Source organism: Odocoileus virginianus, chromosome 3 (assembly GCF_023699985.2).
Source record: "Odocoileus virginianus isolate 20LAN1187 ecotype Illinois chromosome 3, Ovbor_1.2, whole genome shotgun sequence".
Taxonomy (NCBI): Eukaryota; Metazoa; Chordata; class Mammalia; order Artiodactyla; family Cervidae; genus Odocoileus; species Odocoileus virginianus.
In genome coordinates this window covers 69,218,783-69,243,313 of record NC_069676.1, presented here as the reverse complement: position 1 = coordinate 69,243,313, position 24,531 = coordinate 69,218,783, and the positions used below count along the sequence as shown (strand labels likewise).

Sequence of the window (24,531 nt, the reverse complement as noted above, 5' to 3'; positions counted from 1 at the left end):
CTTACAGATTCTAGTACATTATATTCTCATTATTAGAGTTGGCAGTATCAGTACTATTTTAATGGACTGCCAATTCATAGCAGCCTGATTTATATAATGAAACACAAAATGATAAATTAAATTTATACTATGTACTCTTGATTGCAAGTGTTCTTTCTGTATGAGGATACCCAGTGTCTCTCTTTTCTCCTCTCTGAAAGCCATGTCACAGCCACTGTCCTATCTTTGTCCCTTTAACTTTCTCATTCACAGTGAATTCAATGAAATTCCACCCTCACTCCTCACACCCACAGTGGCCCTATATTTCCCAGGCCAAGTTCATTTATTCACACCTTAACTAATTTACCAACCATATCTATGGCAACCCTGTGAGCCCCTTGCACCACAGTTGCTAGCAGAGTCCTCAATACCTGACAGATAAAATAAATCTATTAATTTCTGAGTTTTATAGAGTAAGAAAACATGAAAAATTCCTGTTAGGAACTCATGGGAACAAGGAAAACCTAAATATCCACCATACGTTTGCATTATGACAGAACTGCTAAGTATCAGGAAACACAGAAGAGCATATTTTAGGGGACCTTTACACTTAATCTAGTTAAATTTTCTATTTGGAGATGAAGATATCGAGCATCAAAAGAGAAAATGACTTGCTCAAGGTCATTCAACTATGGTAGCAAAACCACAAAGGGAACTCTTAAAAGCAATCATAGTTTTTGTGTGTATGTGCTATATCCAGCTGTCTCATTTCATCAGAGGATGAAAGGAAAAGTGTTAATTGGTTATGCAAGACTGCTAATGAGTAATGTGCAGGAAAATTGCAACAAAGCTTCTAGCTGCTTATATATAAGCTGAAAGGACAGAAAGAAGAAAATAGAGTTGACTAGATGAACAGGTGTCCATATATTGTGCTTCACAACTCTGTTTATTTAAAATCCATTTTCCATGAAAACTCATCACAGAGATAAACTGAATTAACTTAAAATCGATTTGCATTGTATATGCTAGATATTTATGATAAACAAACCCTTTTGTAGAATGTGAAAAGCAAGTGAGACCTAGGTTGGCTAGGTTCTGACACTTCTGTGCAACTCACTATCCTCAGTAAACTTCTGTTGATTAACAGTCTTCACCATTACTTACTATTTTTTTTTATTGTTTTGTGACAGAAATTCTCTCCTATTAAAAGTAAATAAATATTATGCATTTCCATAGAGACATACGTGCTCTCATTTGGAAACTTATAATCCTTCATTTCCCCCTATATTGAGTGAGATATAGATGCATATAGTTTTCCAAGATAAAGTAACAATGATGATCCAAAACTTATGGGGTATAGAAAGAGCAGTTCAAAGAATGAAGTTTATAGCAATACAATCCTACATGAAAATAAGAAAAATCTCAAATAAACAACCTAACCTTACATCTAAAGCAACTTGAGAAAAAAGAACTAAAAAAAACCCAAAGTGAGAAGGATAGAAATCATAAAGATCAAAGCAGACATAAATGAAATATAAATGAAGAAAAAATTAGCAAAGATCAATTAAACTAAAAAGTATTTCTTTGAGAAGATAAACAAAATTGGTAAACCTTTAACCGGATTCATCAAGAAAATATAGGGAAAAGACTCAAATCAATAAAATTAGAAATAAAAAAGGAGAAGTTACAAATGACAACACAGAAATACAAAGGATCATAAGAGACTATACAAGCTACTATGTGCCAATAAAATGGACAACCTGCAAAAATGGATAAATTCTTAGAAAAGTACAACTTTCCAATACTGAACCACAAAGAAACAGAAAATATAAACAGATCAATTACAAGCAATGAAAATTGAAACTTTGATTAAAAATCTTCCAACAAACAAAATTCCAGGACCAGATGGCTTTGCAAGTGAATTCTATCAAACATTTAAAGAAGAGCTAGCACTCATCCTTCTCAAGCTTTTCCAAAAAAAAACTGCAGAGGGAGAAATACTCCCAAACTCATTCTACAACACCATCAGGATACCAAAACCAGACAAAGATATCATAAAAAAGGAAAATTACAGGCCAATATCACTGATGAACTTAGACATCAAAATCCTCAATAAAATACTAGCAAACTGAATCACTGAAAGAAATATACACTATGATCAAATGAGATTTATCCTAGGGATATAAGTAAGGAAATAAGTAAGTGTTAGTTGCTCAGTCATGTCTGACTCTTTGTGACTCCATGGACTGCAGCCCACCAGGCTCCTCTGTCCATGAGATTTTCCAGGCAAGGATACTGGAGTGGGTTGCCATTTGCTTCTCCAAGGGATCTTCCCAACCCAGGGATCAAACCCAGGTCTCCTGCACTGCAGGTAGATTCTTTACCAACTGAGCTACAAGGGAAACCCCAGGGATATAAGGATTCTTCAGTATATGGAAATCAGTCAATATGATTTATCATATTAACAAATTGAAGAATAAAAACCAAATGATCATCTCAATAAATGCAGAAAAAGCTTTTGACACAATTTGACATCCATTTATGAGAAAAAACTCCCCAGAAAGTGGGCATAGAGGGGAACCTATCTCAACATAATAAAGGCCATATAAGACAAACCAACAGCAAACATCATTCTCCATGGTGAAAAATTGAAAGCATTTCCTCCAAGATTAGAAACAAGACAAAGGTGTCCACTCTCACCACTACTATTCAACATAGTTTTGGAAGTTCTAGCCACAGAAGTCACAGAAGAAAAAGAAATAAAATATCCAAATTGGAAAAGAAGAAGCAAAATTGTCACTGTTTGAAGATGACATGATACTATATATAAAAAATCCTAAACAGGCCACCAGAAAACTAGTAGAGCTAACCAATAAATTTCATAAAGCTACAGGATAAAATGTGAATATGCAGAAATTACTTGCATTCTTATACACTAACACTAAAAGACCAGAAAGAGAATTCAGGAAACAATCCCATCGACCATTGCAATGAAAAGACTAAAATACCTAGAACTACATCTACCTAAGGAGCCAAAAGATGGGCTTTCCTGATGGCTCAGTAGTAAAGAATCTGCCTGCAGTCCAGGAGATTCGGCAGGAGTCACAGGTTCTATCCCAGGTCAGGAAGATCCCTGGAGTAGGAAATGGCAAACCACTCTGGTATTTTTACCTGGAAAATCCCATGGACAGAGGAGCCTGGCAGGCTATAGTCCACAGGGTCACAAAAGAGTCAGACACAACTGAGCAACTAAACAACAACAAAGGAGACAAAAGACTTGTACACAGAAAACTATGAGATATTAATGAAAGAAATCAAAGACAACACAGACAGAAGGAGAGACATAATGTGTTCTTGGATTGGAAGAATCAATATTGTGAAAATGACTTTATGACCCAAGGCAGTCTAGAGATTTGATGCAATCCCTATCAAGTTACCAATGGCATTCTTCACAGAATTAGAACAAAAAAATTTACAATCTGTATGGAAACACAAAGGACCCCAATAGCCAAAGCAATCTATAGAAAGAAAAATGGAGCAGGATGAATCAGGCTCCCTCACTTCAGACTATTCTACAAAGCTACAGTAATCAAGACAGTATGGTACTGGCACAAAAACAGAAATATAGACCAAAGAAACACGATTGAAAGCACAGAGATAAACCCAGGCACCTATGGTCACCTAATCTATGGCAAAGAAGACAAGAATATACAATGGAGAATAGACAGATTCTTCAGTAAGTGGTGGTGAAAAAACTGGACAACTACATGTAAAAGAATGAAATTAGAACATTATGCACACTATGCACTATGCACAAAAATAAAATCAAAATGTGTTAAAGACCTAAGTGTAAGACTGGATACTATAAACTCTTAGAAAAAAACATAGGCAGAATATTTTGACATGAGTTGCAGCAAGATAGTTTTTGACTCACCTCTTAGAGTAATGAAAATAAAAACAAAAATAAACAAATGGGATCTAATTAAACTTGAAAGATTTTTCACAGCAAAGGAACCCATAAAAAAAATGAAGACAACCCTCAAAATGGGAGAAAATATTTACAAGCAAAGCAACTGATGGGGATTAATCTCCAAAATATGCAAATGGCTCATGTACCTCAATATAAACAAACAAACAAATAACCCAATCAAAAAATGAGCAGAAGACCTAAATAGACATTTCTCTAAGACATACAGATGGCCAACAAAGCATGAAAAAGTGCTCAACATCACTAACTATTAGAGGAATACAAATCCAAACTACAATGAGGTATTACCTCATACCAATTAGAATGTCCACCATCAAAAAATCTACAAATGGTAAATGATGGACAGGATGTGGAGAAAAGAGAACCCCTTAAACTGTTGATGGGAATGAAAATTGACAAATCCACTTGGAGAACAGTATGAAAAGTCCTTAAAGAACTAAAAATAGAACTACCATATGACCCAGAAATTCCATTCCTGGACATAAACCCAGAGAAAACAATTCAAAAAGATATATGCACCCCAGTATTCATTGAAGCACTATTTACAATAGCTAGGACACAGAAGCAACATAAATGTCTATCAACAGAAGAATGGATAAAGATGTGGTACATGTATACAATGTAATATTACTCAGTCATCATAAAAAGGAATTAAACAGTGCCATTTGAAGAGATATACGGACCTAAAAACTGTCTTAAAGAGTGAAGTAGATTCTTCAGTATTTGCAAATTAATGTGATATACCATATTAACAAATTGAAAAATAAAAACCATATGATTATTTCAATAGGTGCAGAGAAAGCCTTTGATAAAATTCAACACCCATTTATGATAAAAACTCTCCAAAAGTATGCATAGAAGGAATATACCTCAACATAATAAAAACCATATATGACAAACCCACAGCAAACATCCTCAATGGTGGAAAATTGAAAGCATTTCCTCTAAAATCAGGAATAAGACAAGGCTGCCACTCTTACATTACTATTCAACAGAGTTTTGGAAGTTCTAGCCGTATCAGTGAGAAAAAAGGAAGTAAAAGGAATTCATATTGTAAAAGAAGAAACAAAACTGTCACTGTTTGTGGATGACATAATACTTTACATAGAAAAGCCTAAAGATGCCACCAGACAATTAATAGAGCTAATCAATGAATATAGTAAACTTGCAGGGTATAAAATTAATACACAGAAATCCCTTGCCTTCCTATATGCTAACAATGAAAAAAGCAGAAACAGAAATCAGGGAAACAATCCCACTCACCATTGCAATGAAAATAATAAAATACTTGGGAATAAATTTGCCTAAGAAAACAAAAGTCCTATATACAGAAAATAATAAAACACTGATGAAAGAAATTAAGTATGACACAAACAGAAGGAGAAATATACCATGTTCTTCGATTGGAAGAATCAACATACTGAAGATGAATATTCTACCCAAAGAAATATACAGATTCAATGCAATCCCTATCAAACTACCAATGGTATTTTTCACAGAACAAGAGCACATAATTTCACAATTTGTATGGAAACACAAAAGACCCTGAATAGCCAAAGAAATCTTGAGAAAGAAGAATGGAACTGGAAGAATCAACGTTCCTGACTTCAGACTATACTACAAAGCTACAGACATAAAGTTAGTATGGTACCAGCACAAAGACAGAAATATAGATCAATGGAACAAAATAGAAAGTCCAGAGATAAATCCACACACCTATGGATACCTTATCTTTGACAAAGGAAGCAAGAATATACAATGGTGGAAAGACAATCTCTTCAACAAGTAGTGCTGGGAAAACTGGTCAACTATGTGTAAAAGAAAGAAACTAGACCTCTTTCTAACACCATACACAAAACAAACTCAAAATGGATTAAAGACCTAAACGTAAGACCAGAACCTATAAAATTCTAAGAGAAAAACACGGGTAGAACACTCTCAGACATAAATCACAACAAGACCCTCTATGATCCACCTACCAGAGTAATGGAAATAAAAACAAAAATAAACAAGTGGGATTAATTAAACATAAAAGCTTTTGCACAATAAAGGAAACTATAAGCAAGGATAAAAGACAGCCCTCAGAATGGGAGAATATAATAGCAAACAAAACAACTGACAAATAATTAATCTCCAAAATTTGCAAGCAGCTCATGCAGCTCAATGCCAGAAAAATGAACAACCCAATCAAAAAGTGAGCAAAAAACCTAAACAGACATTTCTGCAAAGAAGACATACAGGTGTTTAACAAACATATAAAAAGATGTTCAACATCACTCATTATTAGAGAAATGCAAATCAAAACCACAATGAGGTATCATCTCATACCAGTCAGAATGGCCATCATCAAAATGTCTACACACTCATACAGAAATCATTTATTTAAAACTTACAATGAAAAATTCCTATAAACTTACAATGAAAAATCAGAAAGAGAAATTAAGGAGTCAATCACATTCACCACTGCAACAAAAATAATAAAACATCTAGGAATAAAGCTACCTAAGGAGACAAAGACCGCATACAGAAAATTATAAGACATTGATGAAAGAAATCAAAGATGACATAAACAGATGGAGATATATTCCATGTTCCTGGGTTGGAAGAACCAATATTGTGAAAATGACTAAACTACCAAATGCAACCTATAGATTCAATGCAATCCCTATCAAATTACCAATGACATTTTTCACAGAACTAGAACAAAAAATTTCACAGTTCATATGGAAACACAAAAAACCCCAAATAGACAAAGTAGTCTTGAGAAAGAATAATGGTGCTGGAGAAATCAACCTTCATGACTCCAGATTATACTACAAAGCTACAGTCATCAAGACAGTATGGTACTGGCATAAAAACAGAAATATAGACCAATGGAACAAGATAGAAAGCCCAAAAATAAACCCAAACACCTATGGGTATCTTTTTGACAAAGGAGGCAAGAATATACAATGGGGCAAAGATAGCCTCTGCCGTCCCCTTCTCCTCCTGCCTTCAATCTTTCCCACCATTAGGGTCTTTTCTAATGAGTCAGTTCTTCGCATCAGGTGGCCAAAATACCAGTCAGAATGGCCATCATCAAACAGTCTACAAAATAATAAATTCTGGTGTGGAGAAAAGGGAAGCCTCTCGCACTGTTGGTGGAAATGTAAATTGATACAGCCACTAGAGAAGATGGTATGGAGCTTCCTTAAAAAAACTAGGAATAAAATCACCATATGACCCAGCAATCCCACTACTAGGCATATAGCCTGAGGAAACAAAAATTGAAAAAGACACATGTACCCCTATGTTCATTAGAGCACTATTTACAATAGCTGGAACATGGAAGCAACTTAGATGTCCATCAACTGATGAATGGATAAAGCTATGGTACATATAAACAATGGAATATTACTCAACCATAAAAAGGAAGGGGTTCCCTCATAATTCAGTTGGTAAAGAATTTGCCTGCAATGAAGGAGACCCCAGTTCGATTCCTGGGTCAGGAAGATTCCCTGGAGAAAGGAAAGGCTACCCACTCCAGTATTCCAGCCTGGAGGATTCCATGGACTGTATAGTCCAGGGGGTCCCTGAACACGACTTAGTGACTTTCACTTTCGCTTTTCACTTTCATAAAAAGGAATGCATTTGAGTCAGTCCTAATGAGGTGGATGAACCTACAACCTATTATACAGAGTGAAGTATATCAGAAAGAGAAAGATAAATATCATATACTAATGCACATACATGGAATCCAGAAAGATGGTACCAATGAATTTATTTGTAGGGCAGCAATGGAGAAACAGACATAGAGAACAGACTTACGGACATAGGTAGGGGTGGGGAAAGAGAGGGTGAGGTGAATGGAGAGGGTAACATGGAAACTTTCATCACCATATGTAAAACTGATAGCCAATGAAATTTGCTATATGGCTCAGGGAACTCAGACAGGAGCTCTGTGTCAACCTAGTGGGGTGGGTAGGGAGGGAGATGGGAGGGAGGTTCACAAGGAAGGAGATGTATGTATACCTATGGCTGATTCATGCTGATGTTTGACAGAAAACAAAATTCTGTAAAGCAATTATCCTTCAATTAAAAATAAATTAAAAACAATAACAACTAAAACAAAAGATGTCTACTAACACTAAATGCTGGAGAGCATGGGGAAAAAAGGGAATCCTCTTACACTGTTGGTGGGAATGCAAATGGGTACAGCCACTATGGAGAACAGTATGGAGATTCCTTTAAAAATTGGGAATAGAACTATTCTATGACCAAGCAATCCCACTGCTGGTCATGTACCCCGAGCAAATCAGAATTGAAAGAGGTACATATACCCCAATGTTCATTGCAGCACTATTTACAATAGCTAGGACATGGAAGCAACCTAGACATCCATTAGTAGATGAATGGATAAGGAAGCTGTGGTACATATACACGATGGATTATGACTCAGCTATGAAAAGGAAAGCATTTGAGTCTGTTCTAATGAGGGAGATAAAACTGAAGCCAATTATACAGAGTGAAGTAAGTCAGAAAGAGAAAGACAAATAATGCATATTAACACATATATATAGAATTTAGAAAGATGGTACTGACAATCCTACATGCAGAGCAGCAAAAGACACAGACATAAAGAAAAGACTTTTGGACTCAGTGGGAGAAGGCAAGGGTAGAATGATTTGAGAGAATAGAACTGAAACATATACACTACCATATGCAAAATAGATGACCAGTGTGAGTTTGATGCATGAAGCAAGGCATCCAAAGCTTGTGCTCTGGGACAACCTAGAGGGATAGTATGGAGGGGGTAGGGGTGGGGTTTGGGTTGGGGGGAACACATGTATACCTATGGCTGATTCATGTTGCTGTACGGCAAAAATCATCACAGTATTGTAATTATCCTCCAGTTAAAATAAATTAATTTAAAAACAGAAAATAAATTCAATAGGAAATCTTAAAATCAAAACATGTCTTGGTGTTTAAATTTTACTTAAGCATAGGCATGCTAAATTACCACCTATAGATATGATGTTTCTTTCTATAAGTCCCTTTTAACTCTTCAGTGTTGATTTTCTATTAAAATTAATTCCAATTTGTAGATCTACCAAAAAAAAAAAAAAGAGTGGAGCAACTCAGAAAAATGAATATTGTATATTAACACATATGTGTGGAATATAGAAAACTGGCATAGATTATCTTATTTGCAAAGCAGAAATAGAGACACAGGTGTAGAGGTAGAGAACAAGTGTTTGGATACAAAGGAGTGGGAAGAATTGGGAGATCAAGACTGACATGTGTATACTATTGATACCATGCACAAAATAAACAAACAATGAGAACCAACTGTATAGGACAGGGAACTCTGATCAATTCTCTGTGGTGACCTAAATGGGAAGGAAATCCAAAAAAAAGAGGGGCTATCACACAGCTGATTCACTTTGCAACTATACTCCAAAGAAAATTAACAGGCAAACAAGGAAACAGTAATTCAAGAAGAAAATCATATAGTCCTGAAAATACAACAGGGGTGGTAGGAATTTTGTTAAAGGAGATTGTGTGCCTCACCCACTGGGAGAAGTGAGAATTCAACTCTACCCAATCATTTTCAAACGCAAACAACAAGCTAGATATTTAGGGTGTAAAGATGTTTAGATTTTCATATAAAATTTCTCAATTGCTCAATGTTGATGGAAATAAAATTTAACCCTGTCCGTATTTAATGATCTGAACTCTAGGTTAGATTTACAAAAAATTATTTTACCTCTTTGGAGTAAAAAAGTCAAATTACAGTTGGTCTTAATCTTTCATACTTAGCCCTAAAATTTTATTTTTCTATCAATCTAATTCTGTTCTCAGTCACTAACACTGGTAACAAGAAATCAAAAAAATATATAATCATTAGGCAGTTACAATTAGTGATGTGATTACATTATCTCTTTAGCAAGGAGGTATTGCAAAGCTCATAATTTACACATGGCCTTTTATATTACAAAGCTCTTCAACTCTTAGTAGTGAACAATAGATCTAATGATGAAAATAAAGATGCACAATGATGTAAATCATATGAGTAAAGGCAGATTAGAAATCATATTTGGAAACTAAGTAAACTCAATTATCTACATTGAAGCTTTCATCTTGTTATCAAGGTCATTTATTGTACTTCAGTATTCACAAATAAAGTTGCCATCTTATAGAGCTGATAGAAAAATGAAAGTAAAAGTTGCTCAGCTGTGTCTGACTCTTTGCAACCCCATGGACTATACAGACCATGGAATTCTCCAGGTCAGCATACTAGACAGGATAGCTTTTCCCTTCTCAAGAGGATCTTCCCAACCCAGGGATTGAACCCAGGTCTCTTGCACTGCAGGCGGATTCTTTACCAACTGAGCTATCAGGGAAGCCCAAAGTGAAAATCACTCAGTTGTGTCCAACTCTTTGTGACCCCATGGACTGTAGCCTGCCAGGCTCCTCTGTCCATGAAATTCTCCAGGCCAGCATATTGGAGTGAGTAGCCATTCCCTTCTTCAGGGAATCTTCCCAACCCAGGCAATCAATCCCAGGTCTCCTGCATTGCAAGTGGATTCTTTACCATCTGAGCCACAGGGGAAGCATGTTTATGGGACAAGAACTAGAGAAAATGCTATTTTTTATTGTTTCCTTTGATCTCCCTAAGAGATGTTGTATAACAAGGAGTAATTTGGGAATGGATCAATTTAAACATTTATTATGTGGTTTATATGTTAAATTTGAAATGTTGTCAGTTTTTGAATAGCAGAGACACCATACATAAAAGTAAACAAAAAATAATATACTGAGCCATGTTTAATATATGGGTCAATTCTCTAGTCCTTGGGCTTTTCTGCTCTCTTTCTGCTGATCTCAAATGGATTAATAAACCCAGCTGTCCTTGATTTTCCAAAAGAGATAGATTACAGAAACGGCAAGTGAGAACAGTAAACAAATTCTGGTCAGCCCCAACTTGTAAACCCCCAAAATTCCTTTCGGGGTTATTATGTACTGTAATGTTCTGTGACCTTCAAAATGACCTCCTTTTGAAGAAAAGAAAGTTCAATATAAAAAGAAAAAACATTATTCTCCTCCTTGCTATTTGACACACTTTCCATTCTGTGACATGCCTAGATTTGCATATGTGCAATTCTGGGCAGCATTATTTTCTGAAAATGCAAAAATGAGATGAAGGAATTATTTGACTGCATCAAACACAGTGAAAGGAACCTTCAATGATGTCTGTAGTCAGTCTCCCTGATTCACATTTTGATATCTTTTAAAATTATTTCATCTTTTACATTTACATGAGGACAGCAACTTAACAGGAGGGTTCCACTAGTTAGATCACTCACATTGATGAAAGTATCTTTTAAACATAGCAAAAGAAGAATTTCAATTGAATTAGGAAATGCCATATCTTAGATAAAAATTAATGTTTTCTTGACCTGTCTGGTTTTGATAGTCAAAATAAGATATCAGTCCTCAAAATTACTGTAAATAGTAGTCATGCAGTCCTTCTATTATGCTTCTTTCTGATGATATTTTTCTGCAAGTAATACATTTACACAAATATGCTGGATCCAATAGTTTCTTAGTTAAGGCCAGATTTGCATGGTGACCCATAGGTTCATTCAGCAAATGAATAATATCTTATAAGCAATAAATGTGTTTCTGAAAAAGGAAAATATATTGTCACTAAATTGTTTCTCACTTGAGGTTTTTGCTCTATGTAAATATAATTGCTATTCCTATAAGTTAAAACATTTTATTAATAGTGATATCAATACATGTACATAGTTATCATATTATGTGTACTACTTTATTGCATTGTCTTGGTAAAATTAGCTGTTATCAAGCTGAGGAATAATTTTTATCTTATTAATTCACCTCTTTATCTCCTGTGTTTGTAAGAGGCAGTGTGGTAAAAGTTTGGGATCTGGGTAAATAACTCTTATTGAATAGTCCTGAGCAAATTACTTAGCCCTTCTAGATTTAAGCTGCTCCATCTGTCAACTGAGAAAAATATTACCTCTTTGAGAAGCTTGTTGTGAGGAAAACAATGATATCATGTATGTTGCACAGATGCTAGAAAGTTGTAAAACCTACTGTCCCTTCCTAGCACACAACTGAGTGACACTTCGCAGCCAATCTGATCTCCACAGTAACACACAGCTGGTTCTTGTCAATGGAATATAAGAAGAAATGAAGTGTGTCACCCTGGAACCAAGCAATTTTTCTTAGATTTTCTTCAATTTCATATGACTTCTCTATGCCACCCCTCTCCACCTCTAAAATGTTACTAGGTACTGTCAGAGAAACCTTAGAATTTAAAATTCAAATGTGGGATTTGTTTTAATAGTTAAATCATTTTTAAATTAGGTAGGGGCTTCCCAGGTGGCACCAGTGGTAAAGAACCCACCTGCCAATGCAGGTTAGACTTCAAAGATGCAGGTTTGATCCCTGGTTGGAAAGATCAGCTGGAGGAGGATACGGCAACCCACTCCACTATTCTTGCCTGGAGAATCCCATGGACAGAGGAGTCTGGCAAGCTGCAGTCCATAGGGTCTCACAGAGTTGGACACAAGTGAAGTGACTTAGCACGCACATATAGTTGATTTACAATATTATGCTAGATCTCCTGTACAGTGATTTTGTTATATATATACATACATGCTGCTGCTGCTAAGTCGCTTCAGGCGTGTCCAACTCTGTGCGACCCCATAGACAGCAGCTCACGAGGCTCCTCCCTCCCTGGGGTTCTCCAGGCAAGAATACCGGAGTGGGTTGCCATTTCCTTCTCCATATACATACATATATTAATATTAATATATCACAATATATATTAATATAGATTCTTTTCCATATTCTTTCCCATTATAGATTATTACATGACATTGAATATAGTTCCCTATGCTATAGGGTAGGACCTTGTTGTTTATCTGTTTTATATGTAGTAGTTTGTATCTGCTAATCTGAAACTACTAATTAATCCCTCCTCCACATTTAACCTTTGACAGCTTGTTTTCCATGTCTGTGAATGTTTCTGTTTTGTAAATAAGTTCATTTTTATAATGTTTTAGGTTCCTCAGGTAAGTGATATCATGTGGTATTGTCTTTCTGTTTTAACTTATCTTAGCATGATCATCAGGTCCATCCATGTTGCTGCGAAGTGCATTATTTCATCCTATTTTATGGCTGAGTAACATTGTATTGTATATATGTACCTCATTTTTTTTCCATTCATCTATTGATGGACATTCAGGTTGCTTCCATGTTTTGGCTATCATAAACAGTGCTGCAGTGAACACTGGGGTGCATGTAGATTTTCAAATTAGAGTTTTCTCCAGATATACCCAATAGTGGGACTGCTGGATCATATGGTAACTCCAATTTTAGTTTCTTAAGGAAACTTCATACTGTTAAGAACCTTCATAATGTTTTCCATGATAATCATACCAACTTGCATTCTAAAGTGAGATTTTTAAATGTAGTATATTAATTAGTTCAGTTGCTCGGTTGTGTTCAACTTTGCAACCCCATGGACTGCAGCATACCAGGCTTCCCTGTCTATCATCAACTCCTGGAGCTTACTCAAACTCATGTCCATCGGGTCGGTGATGCCATCCAACCATCTCATCCTCTGTTGTCCCCTTCTCCTGCCTTCAATCTTTCCCAGCATCAGGGTCTGGTCTTTTCCAATGAGTCAGTTCTTCACATTGGGTGGCCAAGGTATTGGAGTTTCAGCTTTAGTATATTAATATTCAGTATAAATACAATGTCATATCACTAATAACAGGTCTTTAAATGAAGTAGGAATGTCATCTTTTTTAAGTTAAAAGTCTAAAGGAGTATATTTTTGCATTTGACTCAGTTTGAAAATGTTGAAAACTTGATGAAGCGAAACATTCTAGGAAAACATCAACTATAAAGAAAGTTGCTCCTACATTGAGACATCTATAGTGTAACCTTGGTTATATCAAAGAGTATAAATTAGTCTAAGGACTTTAAAGAAGCATCTAGTCAAATACATTATCTTTATAAATAAGGAATTTTCATCCCAGAAAGGACAAATGACTTCTCCTTGGCCATTCCTGGCCCAGCACTCTTTACCTAATGCATTCATTTTCCTCTCCTGAAACAAAAACTAATTTTCTAAATTGAAGGCTAAAAATAAAAATCTTTTACTTTTCAGTCTTTCATACTGATTTAATTTAATAAATTAGGTTGCTTCAAGTAGTTTGAAAAGCTTATTATTGACTAAAATGGGCTCACAACTTACTGTGACTCAAAAACTGAAGACTGTAGGACTGGTGCTGAAGTTGTTTATTTCTCTTCTATCATTTAGATTTAATTATTTTGTTCATTCCAAACATTCTTAATGAAAAAATTACCATTAATTTTTTTATGTTTTGATTTCCCTTTTTATTTCTCCCAAAATAGTTTACTTCAGTGATGTAAAGTTTACATGTGTCTCCTTGGTTTGCCAAAGACATATAAATTAAAATACAGCCTAGAAAGTGGGAGCTATTTTTCTCTTTTTCTATTTGGAGAATTATCTGGCCAGTAGGTATACACTAATATTAGCAGAGAAGTTTAAATTTGAGCTTAGTATGAAGGAAAAATAGAGCATTGAGATGTGAAGTAGGTATAGCCCATCCAAAAAACCTCAGGACAGTCAAGGGCATGGTGGGAGAATAACGGACACGGTTTGAAGGTATAGGGTGGATTACATACACTTTAGAAACCAAGCAACTGACATGAACTTCATCCTCAGAGCTGGCTTTCTAAAAATTGTGGTCTGCATACCACTCTTGAAAAGTAAGATGAATTTAGCAGTTCACAGTTGTTGTTTTTTTTTAACTTTAGCATTTATGCATTTCTTCGAATAGAAATCAAGAAAACATAACTTGCACATGAAATCAAAGCCAGGAAAGGTGGATTAAAGACAAAAAGGAGGTAAGTAATATTTAATGTAATGGGAATACCAAAAAATTATGACACATTTATAACATTATGTAGACATAATGTTATGAAACATTTGTAAACATTATGTAAACAATTATGTTTACATTTCTAAATATGATATGGAAGATTTAGTGGTTTTTGAGGCTTAACATGGTGATCATTTTGAAATGTGTAGAAATATCAAATCACTGTATTGTGTACAAGGAACTAACATAGTGTTGTTTTTTTTTTTTTTAGTTTTAAAGTTATGGAAAGGTAACATAGTGTTATAGGGCAATTATACTTTAAAAACAAACAAGCTCATAGAAAAAGAGATATTTGTGGGTACTAGAAGTGGGAGGAGGGAGAATTGGATGAATGTAGCCAAAAGGTACAAACTTTCAGTTATAAGATAAATAAGTACTAGACATGTAATGTACAACATGAAAAATATAATTAACACTGCTATATGTTAATTATAGCACACAAAATCATGTTATATTTACAAGAGAGTAAATCCTATGAGTTCCCATCACAAGGAAAAACATTTGCTTTCTGTTTCTTTAATTTATTATATGAAATGATTGATGTTCCCTAAAGTCATTAGGATAATCATTTCATTTCATGATCTATTTACAGCAAACCATTGTGCTGTATACCTTAAACTCATACAGTGTGTGCTCGGGTGCTCAGTCATATCCGACTTTGCGACTCCATGGACTGTAGCTCCCCAGGTTTCCCTGTCTATGGAATTTTCCAGGCAAGAATACTTGAGTGGGTTGCCATTTCCCTCTCCAGGGTATGTTCCCAACCCAGCGGTAGAACCCGTGCCTCTTGCATCTCCTGCATTGAATGGCAGTTTCTTTACCATTGGGCTACCTGGGAAGCCCTAAACTTACACAGTTCTGTACGTCAATTTTATCTCAGCAAAACTAGAAGAAAGAAGATCCAACATTTTTCTAATGTAGTAACAATATGATACATTTATTTTTGATTCATAATAATGGCAATGGGATCCCAAGAATGTAGGCTCCCCTAAGAAACTCATTTGCCTATTTTTTTAGCCCACATTTCAAAACACTAACATTAGGAATAAAGCCCTGCTTGATACCATATTGATATCACATTAATTTGGTGAACTGGCCATGGCAATATGACTAGAAATAACAAGATCTCCAACTTCAAAGCAAACAATGAGTAATGGAAAAAATAAATAAGAGAATTCTGCATTGCTTATTTAATTGAGAGAAATTTTATGGCTTTGTCAATGTAATTGTCACAAGCAATCCACTTTATAATTACCTACAAATCAACAACTCTAAGCAAACCACCAGACTAGTAGAATCATGGATACAAAGACGATTATAAGAAGGCTTCCACTGGAAGACTAATTGGAGTGAGAGGGCAGAAAAGAGGGAACAACTGTCCAAAAAATACAAGGCAGAAATTATGTTTTTATAAGATGGGTGAAAATGCTCTGAGTTTGATAATGATGATGGTGCCCTCTATTTAATGAGTCCTTTCTATGTGTTAGGCACAGTTCTAAGTATTTGTAATGGATTATTTTACTTATTCCTGAGACTAACCCTGTAACCTTGATGGTATTAAATGCAGGTGTGTTCAATAATGTATACAAATCAATGTTGAAACCTGAGTTGCCAGCTCTAAGAGTGCACATTCTTAAAAACTGTTGCGGGTTGTTTAGGCATTACCATCTGTAAAGGCCTTATCGGAGAGAAATCATTTATTTATGTTTTAAATTCATAAAGAAAGTAGGGATGAGCTGACAAGCCATTCAAAAGAGAAAAGATTGAAATTCGATATGTATATAGGATTGGCTATTTATATTCAGGAAAACATAGAGTAGTTCTGTTAGCAGCTGAGAAATTATGGAAAACCAAGTTGGGAAGTTCCCAAGATCTCACGGGCTTATCTATTAGGAACAAATTTTATTGTTGTTTTCATTTAGTCACTAAGTCACGTCCAACTCTTCTGCGATCCCATGGACTGTAGCCTGCCAGGCTTGTCTGTCCATGGCCTTTTCCCAGCAAGAATACTAATGTGGGTTGCCATTTCTTTCTCCAAGGGATCTTCCCAACCCAGTGACTGAACCTGTGTCTCCTGCCTTGGCAGGAGGGTATTTTTTTTTACTGCTGAGTCATCAGGGAAGCCCATAATAGCTTGTGCTTAATTGAATCTCCTGAATTCTTGGGGTATGAGGAAAGTTGTGGTTCAGGAAGACTCACTGGGCCACAGTGCAAATAAAAATAGTGCAGTGACTAAGAGCATGAGTCTGAAAGCAAACCACCTGAATTCATGTCCCAGCTGCCGTATCTGATCCCTGTAATAAGCGAACCCCTAGAATTCTATTTCCTTATCCACAGTGGTACCCTCAGTGTTAATGACACTAAGAATGACTGTAGTTATAAGAATTAAAGTAGGTCATTTATATAAAGTGTTTGCTATGGTACATGTAGTTAGTGCTCAGTAAGTGCTAGCTTTTATGATTAATGTATAAAGCATAGGCTGGAGGAAAGAGACTGACAGCAGGAACGTAGTTTAATAGGCTCCCAACACAGTCCAGATGAGAAAAGACAAAATCGTGAACTAGGACAGTGGCAGTGGCAATGGAAAAGAGGACAGTTACACAAGATATTTCAGAGGGCTAAGAGCCTTCGTGATTCATTAGATGTGGGAGGCAGGCATGTGACTCTGAGTGTTCACGCCTGGCTCACTGGGACAATGATGGTGCTGTTACCAGATATAGAACAATCAGGAAGAGATGGTTTGCAGAGAAATTATGGATCCAGAATCTATTTTGATGTATTGATCATGGATTCTAGGTATTCGTCAAGCCTTATCAATCCACCATCAAGGCAATATTTTTCTCAAGAGTGATGCAGATAAGTGATAAAGATGATTCAGGTGGTGTATATAGAATTATCACACAGCATTGAATTATATGTAAGAAAATTCCTTCCTGCTTCTTCTATCCTCCAGTTTAAATCAAAGAAGTGTTTTACTTTGATGCTAGTTATCTTTTCCCTTTTCTCTTTCTTCTCTAACATATTCAGAGTCTGGGAAACACAAATGTGTGCACTTAAAATTTAAGAGTATTTCTTTATTTTTCATTATATTAATCAATTTCTATTTATGTCAAATGCTTCTGGTTTTCCAATTATGGTCCTAATATGAACTTCCTTTTAAAAAATTCATTTTATTAATAACAAGGAATCAATTTAAAGAAAAAAAAATACTAAGGAACCCACAGAATAATCATTACTTAGATATAACAAAATCATGAAAGGTGAACTTGAATGAGAGAAGGTTAGAAATCCATACAGTAAACTAGGCCAAATTTTAGGTAATATTCTTGCCTAGTTTTGCCAGTTTTCTCAAAAGAAGACACATTTGCTGTAAATCTAAGAGAAAACCACATTATTGTAATGACTAGGATTCAAAAATCTATAATTGTGATCTTCTGATAACTTCCCAAGAAAGTTGTTAATGTAACTTCCTTGTAGGTATTAACTGGTTATGGAGCTATGTGCTGAAGATAAGAATGACATCAGAAATAAAACAAAGGAACACACAGAAACTTTGGATCATTGTGTAATGATCCAACCATTACAAGAATCAGGATGCTCCTCAGCATTGGTGTTAAGTTTCAATTCAGTCCATTTTCTTCATAAAGGCAACTGAAACGGTACCACACACAAAAAAACAAGCCCTCAAGAGCTGGGAGTGGACAAAAAGACCAAGATGGAGGCTAACTTCCATATTAAACTTCATAAGGAATTGATGCAATCAATTAAATGATGCTATTCAAAATCAACTCTGATACCAATACAGGTTTGCTTTGATTTCTCTAGGAAGAAAAATAGCCTAGTGATACCTTGATAAATTTTCTTGCCATGCTTTAAGTAAACAGATTATTTTCTTTTGGAAGTATCTCTCATTAGACAGTAAATACTCATCATTCTCAGTATGAGACTTTGGGGAGGGGATACTATTAAACCCTACGGTATCAAATCAACATTTCCCTTGCCATTAGCTGGTTTTAAGGCCATTCTGGGCTCAAATGACTAAATAAAATATCTGCTAGTCATAAGTTTGTGGGTTCTGTTTTAGGGTGCTATAATAACTATAGAGATATGAATACACAGCAGAATTTAACACCCTTTTTCTTGTTCTGGAAGCGTGCAGACTTAGAGAATATTTTTACATATGTTCTTTCACAGATGGAAGACCTGTTCTAAGACAATCCTGAATCTGTTAATAGGGACCAAAATAAGGACTGTTCTAGTACTTGATGGTCAGGATTTCCAGTGAATAAGAGAACATAAGGCCACATTTTTAAAAATAGACTAGAGCAGTTCTTTGATTTTCTTTCAGATTCTATTTGCTACTTAAGATTTTTTTTTAAAGAAATCTGAAAATGCCAAAAACAATATTAGGGCCAGATAGCTTTGATTTAAAGGATGGTATTTATGAAGGTAGAATCTTAAATTTCCATTTTTGTTTAGGTTTTTGTTTCTTTCTGTACAGTAGACCAAAGCCTTTTAGTCAACACAAAAATATGTCCTATGAATTTCAGGGGAAGAAAAATTAGTATGTGTAAATAAATAATCAGAAAGAGACTTAACTCAAGGAAACAAATACAAAAAGATACATCTTAATAGATGGTAAATTGTGAACATGATGTTTATATTTGAAATAGGAAATATTTAAATTCACATAGCTTTCAAAAGGAGTAGCTGTAGTAATTTTTATGGAGTTTGTATTCAGCATTGCAAAGGGTTTGTATGAACCTATACCCACCCATGAGATAGATATGGTCTAGAAATATGTCTGATTTGTCCCACATGTTTTTAATACTGTTAAATTTATGACAGTTGATATAAGATTATAGATTTTTAGTTTTTCTTGAAAAAACTGCAGCCCTGACCACATTAGGCCCCAGATGTACTTGATAATTATAATCAATATTATTAGGCACTACTACTTATTGAATGTTCACTATCAGGTTTTATTCTAAGCATTTTGTCTGTTTTTTTTTCATACATGCAATATGCCTATGAGGCAGATCTTTTTGTGCACACTGTTTCTCTGAGAAAGCTGGTCTCCTGAGAAATTCAGTAATTTCTTAAAATTTGTAGCTGGTAACTGATGGAGTTGAGATTTGAACCCAGGCCTGTCTGACACCAAAACCCAGGCCCTTATTCACAATGAGCCAGTTTAAAACATTTCATTACTGAATAGGGAATTAGTTCATATCTACTATGGTCACTTTTCTCCATTTTTGAAAAGTTAATCTTCCCCATGTGATACTTTAAATGCAGCTACTTCAATATATTATGAAACATATTTCTTAAAAGAAACATTATATCTATGCCTAATAAATATTTTCTTCTTTTTAAATAATATACATTGATTTTTTCTAAAGAAAATTAAGCAAATGATTTACTTATCCAATTTGAATCTAACTTGCTTTAAACTGATAAAATCCATTTATATTTATGTATCATGCTAGAATACCAATTATAGTTATCTCTAGTAAATTAAGACATTTAATTGGCTGAATATCATTTCTAGACGAGTACTGAAAGCTTCTAAATCATTTACACCAGAATTTAAACTCTGGAAGGGTCATTCAGAATTATTTTCAAGTGCATCTCACCAGAGGTTGTCTTCACTACTTCAGTGGTGTTTCTCAGTCCAACAAATGAAAACTGATAAAGTCTCCAAGACCTTGTGTCACCCACTTCAACAGAACTACGCTTCCACTGATAGACAATTTCTTCACGTGGATAGCCATCTGCCATGAGATAGGAAAACACATTTAAAATTATTAAAAATGAATGTACGTAGCAACCACTTTCTATGAACTGAGAGAGATAACCAAAGACATAGTTGTGACTTGGATGACGACCCTGTATTAAAGAGCATTACAATAGAGAAAATAAATACAATAACATATCCTAACAGGGAAATCAGATTTTAAAATCACGAGGTCAAAATTACCTGTAAAAAGCATGTAAACTGCGTATATGGAATACTACACAGTGTTTCTATATACTATATGAATACTTCACAATGTCTGGGGTAAGATATAAATAGCATATAGTAAATACTATATACTATATCATATGGTAAATACTACATATGCAGGATATTGTTTATGGTGAAAGGGAGTCAAAAGGGTGAGATTTTGAGTCACGTAGAAACAGAAAATAATGGAAGAAGTATCTAAGGTGTCCCTGGTGGCTCAGCGGTAAAGAATCTGCCTGCTCTGCATGAGGTGTGGCAGGAGCCACAGGTTCAGTCCCTGGGTGGAAGGAAAGCAGGTTCAAATCCCTCTCCAGGGCATATCCTTGGAGTAGAAGGTGGCTGGAAAAAATTACCTCAACTATTTATATTATTCTCACTCTCAATCTGTAGAGGCTTCTTTTTAATATATAAATACAATTAAAAGTAGTAAGTAGAAATGCCCAGGGGAAGATCCCTATGAGACCTACGTCAATTCTTTAAGGTTCAGTCATGTTCAGTCAAAACAACAGAAAGCATTCGTGAAACAAATGATACATGGATAATGTAGTGATTATTGGTAACTTTTCCTTGCCAAGACAAGTTTCTCAACTTTTCTTCCAAATTATTTGTTTACCTATGGGTGCACTTACATGGGGGTGATTGCACTTATTTTGTGGAATTGCTGGTCAATATGTATTTGTTGAATGGATAAACATTACTATTAAGTAAAGTGTAGAGTAAACTCAGGTAAAATAGATAGACCACAAAACTAGAAACCTTCTCCACTATATGTCTTCTAATAATTCTGTGGAAAGGTAAGTTTTGATTATGGAGGCTGACTGACTCCTTGGAATAAAATCCCTTGTCTCTTTTATCCTTTGGTTTTGGTCCAACTTTTTGTCCACTATATTTATTAATTTAAAAGAAAGAAAGCAGGACCCCCAGGTTGCTATTGAGAGGGTGCTGGCAGGGTGGTAGGGCAGGATGTGATGGAAACTGAGAACTTAAGAATGATAATATTAAGGAACTTCCTATGGAGAATATGTTGGTGATTGAATTGTTTTGATAGCAATAAGTAATACTAAGTTGATTTTGGGTTCAGAAGAGAATTGTCAATCAGCAACCTGATGGCACAGAAATCACTCTTTCTTAAGTTTTAGCTAACTCAGGAAAGGAGTAGTCTCAGTTGGAAAATTAAAAGAAAATAAATCCCAGATCCTAAACCTTACGGGGAGTTTTCACTTAAAAATGTTCTATCCTTGGACAAAGTAAAACATATGGAATAAGAATTATAATGAGAACTTTTTTCAATATGTATAATATACAATGAATTTTTCCTTTGGCGCCCTCTGTTTTACTTTTCTGTTTTGTTTTTTGTTTTCCTCTGGAAATGTTTAACAAAACAGGTGATTGCTTTTCTCATCTTTTTTTGAAAGTATTGTTATTATGATTCAGTTTCTTTTTAGGCATCTCCATTACTCCTGGCTGATAAATTATACATATATTAAATTTTTAAAATTCACAGTTTTTCATTCTACCCAGTATGTACAATTGAGAGTTCAGAAATAAGGAGGAGGTACGCAATCTAACATGAATACAGAACAGTGAGGCAAATGTGGGGGAAAATGAAGCTTGTTTTTGATTTTGGCAGGAAATACCTATGAAGGTTACTAAAGCTTAATTCCTATTAGAATCATCAAGGATCTTCTTGCTATAGGCTATTATCTCATGATAACAGTAATAATCAATAAAATAATACAGCTTTGGATTGAATCTTATTATGTGGGAGGTAGCATAGGCAGACATTTTACATATATGAACAAAACAATATTGAGGTGAGACAGCTCTTATAATCTCTATTGGCACCTGTGTTGTGGACTCATTGAGAGATTTAGTAATTTGTTCAAGTCTCTAGTGATGGGATTGGGATTTTAACTGGACCCAATAGGGCTTCCCTGATAGCTCAGTTGGTAAAAAAATCTGCCTGCAATGCAGGAGACCCTGGTTTGATTCCTGGGTCAGGAAGATCTCCTGGAGAAGGCTACCCACTCCAGTGTTCTAGGGTTTCCCTTGTGGCTCAACTGGTAAAGAATCTGCCTGCAATGCAGGAGACCTGAGTTCAATCCCTGGGGTGGGAAGATCCCCTGGAGAAGGGAAAGGCTACCCACTCCAGTATTCTGGCCTGGAGAATTCCATGGACAGTCCATGGGGTCACAAAGAGTCAGACACAACTGAGCTACTTTCACTTTCACATGACCCCCAAATCAGTCTTTTGCTCACTGGCAGATAACTAGTTTTAGATATTACTAGAACTCCAGACGGAGGAGGTAATTTTCGATTTTATTTTGCTGTTTGTTCATTTGCTCAGTCATGTTCCACTCTTGGCAACTCCATGGTCTGTAGTCCGCTGGGTTCCTTAGTCCATGAAATTCTATAGGCAAGAATACTGGAGTGGGTAGCCGTTCCCTTCTCCAGAGGATCTTCCCAACCCAGGGATCAAATCCGAAGTCTCCTGCACTGCAGGCAGATTCTTTACCATCTGGGCCACCAGGGAAGCCCACAGAGGGAGAAAACGACTAACAAATGTACTGCTCATCTTTTCTGGGCCCATGAAAGAAGTGATATATAATCCACTATTACCTCTTCCTATTGAGACAAGGCCAGGCTTTACCATCCTTCCCAACACAGGCATTCAGGAACCCACTGCCAATTTATTCCAAATTTATGCCCCAATGAAGTCTATTGGTAATTTCTGATAAAATAGATCCTGTTTTTAATGATGAAAGGGATTATCAGAATCTTCAAAGTCAACAACACTGCATAATGCAATTTTGCATTCTAAGTTTCCCAATTAACTGATATTGCAATCAGAAAGACTACTGGTGAGCAGGGATACAGAATACAGAATGAGTAATTACTTACAACTGGAGAATTCCAGGGGGCAGGAATGTTCATCCATTGGAAAATTGTGCAACTGTAACTGGCACTCAGCATCAATTGTCAGTCTAAGTAGAAAGATATGATGCAAAGGTTTTAGACAGTTTAAAAATTTTAAAATATGTATTAGCACACTTTCAAATGACCATTCATTTTTATTCCTGGACAATATCTCAACCATTCTTATTGATAACACAAGGTGATCCTCACTGAAGAAATTCACCAAGTCCAGGATAAAATTGTGTAAGACTTAATGTCCATTTATTTTCCCAGACTAAACAATAAATTCTCACTGACCTCAACTTCACTTATTCAATACTTATTATCCCATTTTTTTTTTTTTTGGCAAATTAACTGCACACATGAGATTGCTCAGTGAATTCACTTAACTTACTTAATAGAACAAACTCTTTTAAGAACTTAAGCTCATTTACTGTTTACATGTAAATGAATGAAGATAATTCTCAGAACTTATCTGCTAATTACAGCAGAACCTTCTACGTTGTAAGTACTTGTTAGCTGTTAGCTTTAAATTACTGTATGTGAGTTTAAAAATGCCTGTGTTTCACAACAGAGTATTAAGCATTCTTACAAAGGAACACTATAAAGCCATTATATAGGATGTTAAAGAGTAGAAGAATATCTAGTAGGAATCAGAT

At 35.3% G+C, this 24,531-nt stretch overlaps 1 protein-coding gene across 3 annotated transcripts in view; it reads right to left on the bottom strand.

The window, feature by feature from the left end:
- The window catches only part of GABRG2 (gamma-aminobutyric acid type A receptor subunit gamma2), a 119,291-nt gene that overhangs the window by 57,889 nt on the left and 36,871 nt on the right, over positions 1-24,531 (bottom strand). For all 3 annotated transcript variants that reach the window (XM_070465739.1, XM_020901371.2, XM_020901380.2), the window contains exons 5-6: positions 23,858-23,940; positions 20,586-20,723 (exon numbers count right to left, since the gene is read on the bottom strand). In XM_070465739.1, the coding sequence (XP_070321840.1) occupies positions 20,586-20,723; positions 23,858-23,940 (221 nt within the window). The remainder of the gene's footprint in view (positions 1-20,585; positions 20,724-23,857; positions 23,941-24,531) is intronic.